This window comes from Electrophorus electricus, chromosome 23, assembly GCF_041902795.1.
Source record: "Electrophorus electricus isolate QZ-2024a chromosome 23, ASM4190279v1, whole genome shotgun sequence".
Classification (NCBI taxonomy): Eukaryota; Metazoa; Chordata; class Actinopteri; order Gymnotiformes; family Gymnotidae; genus Electrophorus; species Electrophorus electricus.
Genome location: NC_137519.1, coordinates 5,282,377 through 5,297,621, shown reverse-complemented (window position 1 = coordinate 5,297,621; position 15,245 = coordinate 5,282,377). Strand labels below are relative to the sequence as shown.

At 49.9% G+C, this 15,245-nt stretch overlaps 1 protein-coding gene across 12 annotated transcripts in view; it reads left to right on the top strand.

Annotated features, from left to right (window-relative positions):
* Positions 1 to 12,747, top strand: part of add3a (adducin 3 (gamma) a) — a 53,370-nt gene extending 40,623 nt beyond the window's left edge. For 11 of the 12 annotated variants that reach the window (XM_035520794.2, XM_081706105.1, XM_081706104.1 and 8 more), the window contains 13 exons: positions 640 to 778; positions 1,388 to 1,542; positions 1,732 to 1,812; positions 4,361 to 4,510; positions 4,589 to 4,732; positions 4,851 to 4,949; positions 5,130 to 5,303; positions 5,394 to 5,639; positions 6,228 to 6,338; positions 6,651 to 6,734; positions 7,640 to 7,754; positions 8,415 to 8,513; positions 10,378 to 12,747. In XM_035520794.2, the coding sequence (XP_035376687.1) occupies positions 640 to 778; positions 1,388 to 1,542; positions 1,732 to 1,812; positions 4,361 to 4,510; positions 4,589 to 4,732; positions 4,851 to 4,949; positions 5,130 to 5,303; positions 5,394 to 5,639; positions 6,228 to 6,338; positions 6,651 to 6,734; positions 7,640 to 7,754; positions 8,415 to 8,513; positions 10,378 to 10,628 (1,848 nt within the window). In that variant the 3' untranslated portion in view covers positions 10,629 to 12,747. The remainder of the gene's footprint in view (positions 1 to 639; positions 779 to 1,387; positions 1,543 to 1,731; positions 1,813 to 4,360; positions 4,511 to 4,588; positions 4,733 to 4,850; positions 4,950 to 5,129; positions 5,304 to 5,393; positions 5,640 to 6,227; positions 6,339 to 6,650; positions 6,735 to 7,639; positions 7,755 to 8,414; positions 8,514 to 10,377) is intronic. The other variant, XM_081706107.1, reaches the window with a different exon arrangement.
* The last annotated feature ends 2,498 nt before the right edge of the window (positions 12,748 to 15,245 follow it).

The window sequence follows — 15,245 nt, the reverse complement described above, 5'->3', positions numbered from 1 at the left end:
TACGACTGCCAGGCTGCAGAAACTCAGACACACCCCCCCCCCCCCCCAGCCCTCCCATGGCCATTGCCATGGGAACAGAACCACGGGCCAGGCAGAGAGCAGCTTGGCCCCAGAGATGCCCCCATTGGACAGTTTCCATGGAATGGTGGTTCTGCCAAGCCCAGCGGTTGCCTCCGGCGACTGGAGACTGGCTGGCTGACGGACCCTGCGGAGCCTAGCCAACAACAGCCTTTTCGTTCTGCAGGGTTGCTGCGATACTTGAACCACAATACAATTTAGAAACCTCGATACGTGCTCCTCGTGCACGTGTGGGCGTTGCTTTCCTAACATCGTGTTCAACTTCATGGTTGTTTTGACTTGTCAGCCTACAGGTGGTAGATGCAGGAATGTGTTTGTGTGGTTGCGCTGATCTTTGTCGTACATTATAACTTGAACCTGATGTACGCTTGCATGCTTCTTATGGGGTGCTTGTCTGTGTGAACACGCACGTCGGTTGTGACAGGAAGGCGGTACTGATCTAGAAACAGCTCACCTGCATCCTTGTCATCGTGTGTGTGTGTGTGTGTGTGTGTGTGCAAGAGAAAAGAAAACAAGTCCTTTCTGACAAAGTCTGGCATTTAATCTTTCTCTCTCTCTCAGGCATTTAAGGATGAGCTGGAGGGACTGATCCAGGAACAGCTGCATAAGGGAACTGACCCAGCAGGCCTCATGGCTTTGCGCCAGATTGCTGACTTCTTCATGGCCAGTTCCATGGCAGGCTTCCCCACCTCCCCCCTCAGTGAGTAAAGCAGCGGCCTCCCCTCCTCTGCAGCCCCTATGCACTGGCCCGTTCTCCGTCCGAGCTAGGGAACGCCGCCCACTAGGTCCTCAGACTAGGAGTTCCCAGCACACGTCAGTTCAAAGGGAGCTCTAGAGTCCAAGCTTGGTGGTCGGGGCTCCGGCTTCGCCCGGGCCGGTTTCAAGGATGTTTTGAAGAAGTTTGCTGTAGCTGAAATCACAGCAGATGTTGGGATGAGGTTGCTGTCGCGCATCCAGAACGTGACTCAGGCCAGCCGTGCTCTGCCTCGCGACTTCAGGTCGGAGCAGTACAAACTGCTTTATTGGTTTGTGGGTTTGCCTGTAGCCATCTGGCTCTCCATACCACACATGGCCAGCTGTTAAGAGCCTGTTCCTTAATTAGATTGGTACCGATGGGTTTTCTCAGGACGTTGGAGACCCAGGCCGTCAGGTCGTGTCGTGCTCGGTCCTTTAAACGATTACACGTTAAGCGGGTCTTTAACTAACCGGGTGTCCAAATCGGTTATGTGAACTCGGCAAAGAAGTTTTTGTGTTGTTTTCTAAGACGTGTTGGTTGTGAAGTCCTGAACCCTGCTCACCCCCTCCCCAGGTCTGGGAATGGTTTCTCCCATCAACGACCTATTCGGTGCGGACTCCGTGACTGTCATGGTGAAGGGGGAGAAGCAGTCACGCTGTAAGCTGGCGAGCCTCTACCGCCTGGTGGACCTCTTTAGCTGGGCGCACTTCGCCAGCTCCTACATCACCGTAAGTGCCTGCCCGCTGCATGCCGGCCAATAACGCCGCTGGGATGCACACTGCGGAGAGAAAACGATCTGACTGTGTGTAGGTGCTCGGCAGGAAGTGACGTTACCTGCTTTATTTAGCTGTGGAAAAACACAGCTGGGCGTGGGTGTTCTTAGACAGACAAACTCCTGTGTGTGTGTGTGTGTGTAGGTCCGGGTCAGTAAGGAGCAGGACCACATCCTCATCATCCCCAGAGGGTTGTCCTTCGCTGAGGCCTCCGCGTCTAATCTGGTAAATTTTGTTATCGTTATTCCGTTTCCCAGAGGGCAGGAGAAGGTTGGGGGTGGGGCGGCCCCAGCAGTGCTTCACCTTCACCGCGCTGGCTGCACTAGCACGCTTGGCAGCCCGCCAACGAGGCCAAGCACCAGTGAGTGACCTGGGAGAAGCCGGAGACCCCACTGACCCCTCCCCCCAGCACTGTCCGGCAGGCATGCTGGGTCACGACTGCTGGCTAGGCTGTTGTTTACAGTGCTGTAGCTGTAGTGGATATAGTGTAAAGGGGTGGGGTGATATCGCCATAGGTAACGTCTTGGTAAAGTATACACAAAGTGCAGGTGGAACAGTAGGGCCTCATTTAAACTCCTTCATTTGTTTTAAAGATTTCAAACAGTTTATTTAGTGTTTACAGGAATAAACAGATGTAACTGTACAAGGGAAAGAAATCAAAACAAGCCCAACATCCCATCAGGCCATGTTTCCGATGGCTCGTGCGACGGCACCCGCAGAGTCACCGCACTCTCTCTTCGTCCCGCGCGCCGCTCTATCCTGCGCGCTCCTCAACCAGCCGTGGCCACGTTTTCCTTTTTAAAAAAACAAAAACTACCCACCCAGTTTCGACCCATTAGCAAATCAGTTTTGGGTTTTTTTTGCAACGTCTTTAAGAGTGCAGATAGATTCGGAGAGAGCCGTTCTTGTACAGGTATACTTATTTCAACGTTTCCTTGCTATGAAAGGGGCAGTAAAGGCGCCGTTGAGGGACTTGGAGTGCATGAAGCGTCAGCCTCTAACCTCAAATTCCAAGAAACGTGACGGCAAAGAGGTTTTACTCGGATGGATAATTTTACAATAAAGTGTTGCTAAAAACAGAAAAGTAGGCCACGTTATTGACGCTAGAATTGCTGAAACGCTAACGCCAGCTAGAATAAAATGAAACTGACGGACGCGTGCTCGCCCGCGTGCGTGTTTGGGCCGCGCCGCTAGGCTGCTCGCGCTTTCTTATCTTGCTCTTTATCTCAAGGTTCCGCTATTTTGCCGTCTACTAACCGCAAGTGCGTGCCACTCTCCCTGCAGACGAACTGGGAACACTTTTGTTTAACCGCACGGTTGTTGATGATGATGAATTCTTCACTTGTTTCAGCTTGACCAACGTTTCATTTCAAGTCAACAAAGCTGGTGATGTGTGACTCCTGACCGTCACGCGGTGCGTTCAGCGCGCGAGGGACCCGCGATGGTGGCAACCACACAACGCTCGCGGCTTTTCCCCCGCGACCGAACGTCACTCTGCGCGGTGGGATGTGTGGGTTGTTACACGAGTCGATTATATAATCAAATTTAGAAAAAAATGCTTGAGCGCAGTAGTGGACTGAACGCGAGCTTGTTAATGCTGCAGCTGTTTTGGGGAAATTCTCTCTCGTCATCAGCTGACTAGCAGGGAGTGGGAGAGCGAGTGTGTGAATGAGCGTGATGAGTGCCCTCAGCCATCAGGTTTTGCCCCTGACCGAGGCATTTGTGATGTTCACACACACAGCAACATTCGTGCTAATCTAATACGGCGAACATGAGAATGGAGTGTGTTTGGGGCCTGTTGCTGTGACAACAGTGGGCGCCTGCTATCCAGGCAGCCATGTTGACATCCAGTCTCGCGCCGATGAGGATGAGTGGAGCTCGGAGATGGAGCTTGTGTCCTCACAGCCACTTGCCAGCCTGCTGGGATATTTAAACAAAATGCGGGACAAGTTGGGCCGGTTCTTTGTCTCGTGTCACATCTGGTCTGAGACCGACTGTATCGGCCATGGTTAGTCTGCCTGCCTGTGAACGTGTGTTTGGAAGCAGCTGGAGTTCACTTTCCCAGAAGGCTTTGCTGCAGGCTGTGTTGCCACAGGCAGATTGGACGCGTGCTCTGCCCTCTCTACGCCATGCGGCCTGTCACACAGCTGTACACACTACTGCAGTGGGCAAGAGTTTGAACCGTGTGTGTGTGTGTGTGTGTGTGTGTGTGTGTGTGTGGTCACTCGGCTCCCAGCGCACACTGTAAGGAAGAGCCTGCCTGGCGCTCTCCACCAGGAGATAAACACCCCCCACCCTCCTTCCCATAATCAGTAGTGTTCTCTCGTATCTGATCTCTTTGATCTGAGGATTCTGGCCCTGGCCGGCAAGCATCTGAAGTTTCCTGCTTGCTTTGTGTCTTCCAGCAGCTTCTGGTGGTGCTGAGAGAGACCCGTGCTGGTGTGGTGCTCACGGCAGGGCAGGGCCTGAGGCTGCCGCAGAACCCGCCTGGCCTGGGGGCCGCTGAGTGCCGTGTCTTACATAAGCCGTCCTGGTTCATCGACAGAACCGCATGAAATTGCAGCTGTGAAAATGTGTGTGTGTGGGGCTAATGGTTATTGACGCCTTCACAGCGCATTAAAAGCGAGTTTTAGTTTGTCGATTATGCAGTCATTTAGTCAGACAGACGTGTCCAACAGTGCCTCTCACTCTTCTCTCTCACATACATGGTGGTTGTGTGTGAGAGAGATTTAGCTGTGGACCGAGCTTTCCTAATTCTCTCTCTCTTCCCCAGGTGAAGGTGAATATTCTTGGTGACGTAGTAGACCAGGGCTCCACCCCCCTGCAGGTGGATGCGGCTGGGTTCAGCCCCCACGCTGCCATCTACTCCATGCGGCCGGACGTGCGCTGCATCATCCACCTGCACACGCCTGCCGTCGCCGCCGTGAGTACCGCTGCAGTGCACGCTGGGAAACGCGGTCCCCCAGGCCTCTGACGTGGGCGGGCCTGTCTCTCGCTGCAGGTGTCCTCCATGAAGTGCGGACTGCTGCCGATCTCGCAGGAGGCGCTCATCCTGGGGGACGTCGCGTACTACAGTTACCGTGGCAGCCTGGACGAGCCGGAGGAGAGGATGGAGCTGCAGAAAGCGCTTGGGCCCACGGCTAAGGTACACACGCACACGCACGCACGTACGTACGCACGCTCGCATGCTCACACTCGCGCACATACGTGCCCAAACACACACATGCATGCATGGCCCTGATTGTGTGCTCTTTGTGTTGTAGGTGTTGGTCCTCAGGAACCATGGTGTGGTGGCTCTAGGCGAGACCATTGAAGAGGCCTTTCTCTACATTTATACTGCCCAGTATGCCTGTGAGATCCAGGTTAGACACATCGGAGGTGGGGGTGGGGGGGGGGGGGGGGGTGTGTGGCCAGTACATTTCCTGTACGGCTCCTTTCCTCAGTCTCTTCCTGTCAATCCGTAAACACTCACAGACAACCCCCAGTCTCCACATCAAATCGTTCCCTCCGCTCTGTGTGTGTGTGTGTGTGTGTGTGTGTAGGTGAACGCGTTCTCCTGTGCTGGGGGACTGGAGAACCTGATCGTGCTGGATCTGGAGGAGTACAAGTCCCGCACACACGGCGTTGCAATGAAAGGGGTCAACATGGACTCTCAGCAGAAGTGGAAACCGGGAGAACTGGAATTCGAGTCTCTCATGAGGATGCTGGACAACCTGGTGTGTACTCGCGCAGCCACTTTGCGATGGAGAAACTGGTGGAGTGGAAGGGTGAAGGCCAACCTCTCCCGTCTGTCTCCGTGGCGACAGGGTTACCGGACGGGCTACACCTACCGGCACCCGCTGGTGCGCGACAAGCCGCGGCACAAGAGCGAGGTGGAGATCCCGGCCACGGTGACGGCGTTCTCATTCGACGACGACGAGGCGCCCCGCCTTCCGCTCCGCCTCCTGCAGCAGCGGCGTGAGAAGACGCGCTGGCTCAACTCGCCCAACTGCTACACCAAGGTCAACGTGGCGGACGCCGCCGGCGACGAGATCGCCCGCATCAGGACCATGGTGGGTGCACGCGTTGATCAGAGATCAGGGTGTTTGCATATGATGCAGGTGCCACGATGTGATGCGTGTCACGGTAAAGAGGCCCCCATGCATTGCAATACAGGGGGCCCGATACGATACATGATAGGGAGGGCATGACATGACATGAGGTATAAAGTAGAAAAGGAATATTGTAATCGTAAATAGAAATCCTTTCATACGACCATGTTCAAGTTTCGCCGATGCCGTTATTAACCACTTCACCATGTGTTAGGTCGTTAGCTATAGAGGGCTACCTATGCCACAAACTGCAGGACTGTTTAACCTTCTAAAGTAAATGGTACATGAGCACACGTCTGAGGACAAAATGTCTTTAAAACTAAAACGGCTACATGCCAGTGTGGACGTTACAGAATGGGTATGCGTTAAAGTGTGGGACTGAGTCATGACATGGCGCGCTATCGGTGTTTTGAGCGCAGCCCCGTGCGTGACGGGAGATTCTCGACAGCAGTCCCGCGCCTCCGTTGGAAACGTTTGGGTTGCTGCTGCCCTCTGGTGGCCGGTTTGTGTTTTAGTGACGAGCCGCCGCGTTTCTTTCTCCTCTTCAAGTGGATGAAGTCGGAGGACGCCAGTACAAGTATCCCCATCCGCATCGAGGACCCCAACCAGTTCGTCCCGCTGAACACAAATCCCAGTGACGTTCTCGAGAAGAGAAATAAAGTAGGTCATTCTCTCTCTCTCCCCATTCCAGCTGTTCTGTATTGGCCATGAATATAAGTTCTATTATTTGCAAAACAAATTAATCTAAACAAGGAAGGGGGAAATGGGAAGAGGACGAAAGAAAGCACGCTGTATGCAAAACAAATTGTAATGAATCAGCTGGCCAAATGGGGCAGGAGGCGTTGTGTCTCTGTGTCTGTCTGTCTTTACCCCTCTCTCTCACCCTCACTGGACTCCATGCCATTTTTCCACAGTGGCTCACAGTGTGCTTGTTCTCACACAGTCTGAGGCCGTTCGTTACTTCCGTTTCAGATCCGAGAACAGAACCGCTACGATATGATGTCAGCCGGTCCGCGGTCTCAGAAGCTGGCCGGAATTGTGGTGGAAAGACCGCCGGTGAGTGACACCATCCAGAGTCCCTGTGTGCTCTCTCTCACTCTCACTCTCTCACACACACACACACACACACACACACACACACACACACACACACACACACACACACACACACACACACACCCCTTGAGCTAGTGTGGATTATGGCATTAGGTTATGTGATTGTAGTTCTTGTGCCCTCCACCAGGTGGAGCCAAACTCTAAACTTTCAGCAGTGATATTACTGAGGAATTGGTCTTTCTGTTAAGTTCTGGACTTTGAATCTAAACCAAGAGAATGATGCAAGCTGTGTGTCATCATGGGCATGTGAGAGTTAACGTGGCTGTGTGTTTTGCCTTTAAGGAGAAGCAGCCAGAAAAGGTAACGTGGCTGTGAAGTGTTTTGAATGTTGCCAGCGGTTTTGTCCTTTTGACCTGCACCGAACCTCATTGTCCACATCTGAGTTCTAAGTCCTGAATCAGGAATTGCTGAAATGCGGAGGCCACCGGTTCCCGTTCACACGGCTTAGCAAACTCCTCCATTTCAGCAGTTCCTGGAAGCGCGTGGCGAACGTTCCCGTCGTGTCCTGTGAAGTTCCCTTGCTCCCGTTCTCCTGCCTGCCGTCCACATCGCCTGCACTGGGCTTTGTTTTGGGTCGCTGCTTTTCGTCAGTAATTTCTGAGTGATCCATTTTCCGTTGTGTTCCCGTGGTGTGTCTTGCGTTTCATTTACTCGTGCGACAGGTCTGGTTTGTGATGCTCAGAGCGGCATGCCGGGACGCTCGCTGGACCTGCGGGGTGTTTGGATGTGCGGTAGCCGCATCGGGCATCCTGCAGAAATGCCATGAGAAGCCTGGATTGCGGTGCGTGGTGTCTAACTGTTTAATGTGTTGTTGTTGTTGTTGTTGTTTACGTGCGCGCGCACAGCCGTATGCAGGTGGAGATGAGGACCAGGAAGTGCCCCTCCCACCCAACCCTTTCAGTGAACTGATGGAATCAGAGAACGAGGACTACAAAAGGCGCCAACACCTGGGACTCCATGGTAACGCGCACGCGCGCACACGCTTCTTGCAGTGTTTCCTCATACAGACCCACACATTCTCTCTTACGTATTCACTAGTGCAGACAAGGCGCACACACCCGCTCCCCGGTCACAGTTTCGTACACACCCAACCGCACACCTCTCCCAACCCCCTCTTACTCACCTCCTCGGCTGTTGCCGCGGTGACGCTTACGCGTGACTCACCCGCTGCCTCAGCCGTCGATGCTAATTACACACCTGCCAGTTCTCAGTGGCCAGAGCAGGCGGAAATCGATATAGCAGCCCAGAGCTTTAGCTGCTCCGCCGCGGCTAATCCGTGAAGCCTGGGACCATGGGGATACCTTTCTGCGTGTGCACGCACACGCACACAGCCGGGGCTGCGAGTGATTATCTTGCGCCCCGTGGTGCTTCTGTTAAAGCCACAGCTTTGGAACCCATCGACGTTACTGTCCTGTCCCAGCATTCCGGCGCAGGTCGGGCGCGGCGACGCAGGGAGTCGCCGCCGACCCCCGCAGGGCGGGATAAGTTAGAAGCAGCAGCTTCCGGAAAGGCATGTCTAATTCTGACCTAACCTCTAACTCTGTCTCCCCCTCTAACTGTCCGTCTGTGCATGTGTCCGTCCGTCTGGCTTGACTAATCCCGCACCCCAACTCCCGTCAGCTGAGGAGGAGCAAGACCAGCTAACGTCCGACGAGGCTTCCACCTTCTCCCCGTCTGCGTCTCAAACGCATTCACCACTAAACTCGCCTGCGAGAGAAGGTAGAGCTCATGTGTGTGTGCACGCGTATGCTCAGGGGTGTGTGTGTGTGTGCGCGTGCACCGACGATGGATGAATGAATGGCTTGCTTCCTTAGGCAGGCTCGAGGCTCAGTTAATGAGAGAATGTGTGCGTGAGAGAGAGTGTGAAGGATGTGGGCAGTGCAGTGAAGGTATTTCTGTCATCAGTCTGAAAAAAGCGACGCACAGGAACGGCTTCCAGTATTGGAAGAAGTGTTTCCAGTAGTGCGTGGAGCTGTAGGCGCTACAGGAAACTAGCCTTCTCCCCACCTGCCCAGAAGCCACAGAGCCGTTTTCACTACAGGAAACCGTTATTCTCCGTACTAGGACCGAACGACGGCTATAAAATAAAGCCCAATGGCGCTGCAGGGAAGAATACCAAGCAGAGCCCCTCTAATATTTAAAGGACAACTGACACTGCTCCCTTATTGACTGACCAATTTAGTACTTATTGTAGGGTATTGTTTGTTGTTTAACAAACTAGCACATATTGTTTATAGCACATCATTGCTTGATAGACCTTGTGTATTTTGCACTTCTAGGTATCAGCATTCATCCCTGTATTCTACAGTATTCTAGTTCATTGGTATGTTTAATTCTAACCTACTGTACTTGGATGTATTCTATGAGTAAACGACAAAGCGCTTTTGTAAGTCGCTCTGGATAAGAGCGTCTGCTAAATGCCGGAAATGTAATATTCACCCTCACACACGTATACACGTGCACACACTCGTGTGCGTATGCATACAAACATGTTCTGCGAGTCCATCATCCAAACAAAGGTTTCTGACTAGCAAACAGTTTCATGTTGTGCGTCTGTATAGATATCGGCGAAATATCGGGCGCTGTTGTCCCGATGTTAACTTCTTATAATTGGGCCGTAAAAGACACTCGCATGTGCATACTCGCACAGACCAACTGGAGAATAGGGTCAAGAGCAATTGTTCACTATAGAGACATTGAGGTGACCTAGTAAAAGTTTATTTAAAAAAAAAAAAAAAAAAAAAGACACACAAAAGTAGGGTAGTGGTGTGACGAAATCTTTTTGCTCTGTTCGTTCTGTTCTCGTTACATCGTTATGAACAGTGGATTACGCAGCGTCACCTGTTTAATGACCCAGACGTGAACTCTGGAAGGGTTTCTACATCTGTTCCCAATAAATTCTCCACACCGCAAATTTTTCTTAACTTTAGCAATCCTTATATTTAAAAATAAATACATAGAAACATGACAAAACGGCTCTTAAGCCAACAACTTCGGCTCTTGGTCCTAGCTGAGAATAGACTGGATGGGGTCCTAATATTCGAATTAATACACTTGATTAACAACCTGCTGTCATACTCACAGACTATTATGCTACTCCAAGCAGATCTGGAGATAATGGCACAAGAGAGACTAGAGGAAGATGGTGTGAACCTACCCATGAGAACTGCGCTAATAATTCTACACTTCCTTCACCTGATGAGTCCCGTTCACAGATGACAGACTGGTAGCGGTGTTATGTTTTGTACCAGGGAGAACACGAAACTATGCGCTTAGATACCAATGACTTGTTCTGTGGGTATTAAAAACTGCATAGAAGTCACTACGAAACATAGGCTTGTTGCTTGTTAAACTGTTGCTTGCATCTGTGCTAAAAGGGTTCTCTGTAGAATTCTAAAGAAGGCTGTCTCTGCTGCACAACAAAAGCCTTTTTCAGACTTGCTAAAGGTCGTTAGTGCCAGTTCTCTGACAGATCTTTAGTTGTGGCTTTTGTGAGTCTGCCCAGCTTCTGCCACGGCGGGCGAATATGATTGATGGCGTGTGAACGTCCGGGTTTCGCCTTGATTGTCCTCTCGCCCCACAGAGAACCACACGAACGCTCTCCTGAACGGCAAGGATGACCACTGCAACGAGGAGGATCTGAGCAGGGCGGTGAGCCAGCTGACCACCGGCGGTGAGGGGGTGGAGATCTCCACCATGCGCCCAGGCGAGAAGATCGAGGAGGCGCGTTCTCCCGAGAGCTCGCCCTCCAAGTCGCCCAGCAAGAAGAAGAAGAAGTTCCGAACTCCGTCTTTCCTGAAGAAGAATAAAAAGAAGGAGAAGGCAGAAGCTTAGGTCATCAGGAGGGGGCGGAGCTACAACCCGTCTCTGCGCCTGCCCCGTCTCTGTCTGTCTCTGTCTGTCTGTTCTTTTGTGTTTGTTTTAAAGGTTTTTTTTTTTAAAATAACAAGTCGTTATTGGGAAAAAAAAATACTTAGGCACATGTTTGGGAAGGGGGAAAAAGTTAATGAACTGGTCACGTGAGAAATGACGCACGTTTACAAAAGTGGGTCACGTTTCGCAAGATGTGGAGAGAGAAGTGGGCTTGCAACAGGAGAGATCCTAGGAACCTTTCTCGAATCCATCTCACATTTTGGCACGCACCCCAACCTGTACACACCTGCTACACCCTCATCTTTGCCAAGCAAGCCCTGCATTTGGCTCCGCTAAATAAAAAAAAAATTAAAAACCACCCCATATTTACATATGAAACCTCAGAGATCCATTTTCGTCCATTATGTTTCATAAGATTCAATTCACTTAAACAAGAATGAAAACTGTTTCCAGTTTGGTTTTACTACGCTTAAACCACAGGATGGACACAGAAGACATGAAAGACACTGGACCCTTGGGCTTTTCTCTGTCTGTCCCTCTGTGCGGTCTGATCCTGGTCAAAGCCGCGCCTCTCTGGACAGCTCCTGCCACACAGTCCAGGTTTAAAACAAACAATCACGTTTTAGTGAAGCATAATCTCATTCTCGTTTAGTGGAGTTCACCTTTACACATCAACTCATCTCTTTTTGTTGTTGTTTTTTTTAAACTGAAACATTTGGTATTTGTCCACTCAGTTTTGTACTCATTTCTGTACTTTTACAAAGATATGAATGTTTAAGCATGGTCTCTTTTTTTCTGATACTATCTAGGTTCCCACAACTGATAACGTAGAAATTATTTCTCAGATATATTATAACTCGGATTACTAAAACCACGTATAAGAGAACTGGATGAGTGATGTAATGATATATTTTATTTTTGTGCTGCACTTTTATTGTAGTGTATAAAAATATGTATATATTAAAAATAGATGAATTTAGCATTAGACGGAGCCTGCGAGAGTGCAGAAAGTTGGAAATGAGTGGCGTTTTGGAGCAGGTCGTAGTGTAGGCCGACAGTGGGCAGAGGAACGCAGTAATGGGTCTGTGTCATGCTGAAGGACTTGCATGTGTAGCTTTTATTACAGGTGACAGATCCGCTTCCCAGAGCAAAACGAGAGCGTTTGACAGACATGCGTTTCACGATCTAATCCCAAGGCGAATGTTTACTTAGCGGTCCTCCTACGTGTCGCCCTGCCACGCTCCGCCAGGCCAAGGGAGGGATGCGTTTGATTTGCCTTGGCCACCATCTAGGCGCAGGAGCCGTTTTTTAATAGAAAAGTCGGGGGGGGGGGGGATTGGACCAATTATTAATTTTTATTTTTATTTTTATTTTTTTACATGGGGGGGGTTTAATTGTGGAGGTGCTGGAGCTCTCTGGGGAGCCCGTGACGCGCTTTTGGAGCCGTTAACCTTACCCTGAACTCTGCCGGCCAAAGTGGTAGTCCTGTCGCCGCAGGCTGCAGTCCCGGAGCAGTGCCGTCTCTCGAGCAATCCCAGCGAGCAATGTGAAGCGGCCACGGCCGTGTAAATAGCGCGTGACGTCGGACAGCGCGCGGTTTAAGCCTGACGATGTACGGTGGTGAGAAACGGATTAGAAACGGTGGAGTGGCAGTTTAAAAAAAAATAATAATGAGTTGCTCAGACGTTTAATGCTTCAGTTATGCTTGTTTCGTTTTCATATTCGTTTTTATGCAGTTTTGTTTTTTTTCCCTCCTCATTGTATCGCAGTAATTTTTTTTATTTTATTTTTTTTAACGTTTACAGAGATCTACACTTTTTATTAACAGTTTCCAACTGGACGAATGTGCATTGCGTCCTGTTCCTCTCCCTCTGACCGTCAGCACCGTTTAAACTAATGCTTCTTCTCTCAGTGTAGTTCTCCCTTCCAGAGGAATTGTTTTACTTTGGCATGTGACTGTGAGCCAAGCCTCGTCGTGACCTGTGAAAACGTATATAAATTGTAATCTAACGGATTTGCCTTAGACTGTATTGCTAATCAGTGTAAATTCACAAATAAAAAGCTATTTTGAGGGGAAAAAGTGCTCTCAATCTTTGGTACTGATGGCGTTCCCTCAAACGTGAAGAGAGAAGTGCTGTCTAGTGCTCTGCCTAAGGTGGTTCATTTGGGCTCCGTTTCAGTTCAACAGTAGTCTATAATGCATGAAATTTTAGTTTACATGTACACCCTTGGCCATCCTTTTTATGATGATGAATATTTATATTGTTCCTCTGTATAAACATCCAGAGGAACAATATGCAAATTATTAAAGCAAAGCCAATTTTAAAAAATTATTCAGTGGCATTTTATTAAAAAAAAAACTTGGTGCACTTTTAATATGTAACTGAAAGCGTCTACCCGTTTTAGCACGTTACCCCCAAGTCGGGCAAATTGGTGAGAGAGAGAAACAGACAGCCATCTGCACCATGACGCGTGAGTGGGGAGTGCACACAGCACCCCGGGAATATGCGGAGACCTGGCTGGAGTGTGTAGGAGTTGACCAATCGTGGTTATGCCAACCATCTGATCTGGGCTCAGATCTGATCTGTTGCTATGACTGTCTTCATCAGGAAACAAAGTTCAGCACCTGGTCCTCGATCAGCCCCTCTGTAGTAGAAATACTTATCTGGTAATTCTCTTAATGCATTAGTTACCATGGCTTTGTCTACATTTCTCATACTTTATTCCCAAAGCTATCCACACAAGATTCCCATAGGTATTAGCTATTATCTAGGATCAAGTCCATGTGAAACTGATGCTCTTGGTTAAGCATTTAAAAGGTTGAATCTTGGTAAACGTGATTGGCCTCATCCAGTTGTCTCTGTGTTTCTGTAATTTTCTCTCTTGATGCTTTACACACCGATGTGTTTTAATGGTTCTGATATTAAAAGATGATCTGTGGGGATTTTTTTTTAAAATTGATTTTGTTTAGAGCAGGGATTTTGTTTGGCTGATCCAGGTCAAAGCCATCTAGCTCAATTTCAGTGTTCTCCCAAAACGCAAATATTTTCGGACAAGCATACATGCGTTAGAAATGTCTATGGCTGAACACAAGAACGCCGGGCATACGGTATGAACACTGCCCCAGTGGAGCATTTATGAATTGCACCCTCGTGTTGAACTCCCTCCTCACCACAGCCCAGGTCAGTGCTAGCCAGCCACGGGACCAAGGGGAGGGGGGGCCCCCCGCGCCCTGCTACCCGCCGAAGACTGGAAGAAGCGTGGGGAGCTGGCCGGCGGGGTGAACCACGGTAGCGCATACAATAAAGCCATTGAGAGGCAGGGCCACGCAGAAAGAGAAGAACTTGTCTTAGGCAGTGTTTTGTAAAGAGGCTGTTGTGAGTGTTGAGATTGGGAGAGTGAGTGCTGTTTTGTCCTGGTAAGGGATAGAGCGCGAAGGCCGTTGTGATGATGATGATGGTGGTGGTGGTGGTGGGGGAGCTCTAAACAGTCTCACACTGTGATTGTTAAAACAATGAAGCAGCTCGTGTGCAGACGGAGGCGCTGCCTGCGGGGGTTAACCGGGAGGGGGTGCACTGGCTCCCCCTACAGGCGGAGAAGAGGCCAGCATGGTGCACAGCCTTGGCAATGGCGATAATAAGGACACAACTCGAGTGCCCTCTAATCTGTCCAAGGATGTCCAAATATGCCTTTAATGTGAACCCGTGTCACGGAGATGGGTGCTGACTCTGCGTGCAGGGCCTGGCTCCTGTCACAGCAGACGTGTGGCGGTCATCCATCTTCCTAATCTCCAGCAGCTCGCTTCCAGGATGGAAGCTCCAGCTACTGAAGAATCCACTAATGCCCAGGGAACCTTGGAAAGGTTTCAAATGGTTTTTAAAGACACAAACTGAGTTTAATGCATCTTTTGGAACAGTCAGTGGGGATTACAGCATCTGTGTGTTTAACTACTCTATTTTATCTACCCGCCCCAAGGTTTATTTTGTGTAAAACTGTAACTTGGCTCACTTTAAAATTGTAATAACAAATCGCTTGAACCGCACCCCCTCTCCTCAGTTATGATAATATGCATAACCAACATGGGATTTTAGGCATTGCGTGTTATAATGCTTCCAGAAATCCAGGTTTTACATGGGTTCAAGGTGACAGGTTTTCCTGGCAGTATACCAGTTACTTACACATTACAACTGGATAACTACTGTACGGAGGCTATACAACTGATATTGTAACTAGCTGAAACACAGCCTAGAAAACATACAACATTAAAACACTCCAGCAAACATATAATATATTAACATTATAATGTACTAGTGAAACGCGGGCTGCCCTGTACGGGGAGCACCGCAGAGGGCTGCTAACAGACACCCCGACCGCCCAAATGACGATATCCAACAGTACAGTGTTGCGGCTTGATCTCGCTTAGAGAGAGAAGGAGGTAATCGTGCTCTCGTGTTATTTCATCTGCTGGTCAAGGATGAGCAGACCCTTGAAATAAACAACTTTTTTCCCCCCGTCTTTTTTTTCTATCTCCCGCGTAACGCAAACACCAAACGTGGGCATCGCTAGAAACGGCGCGGT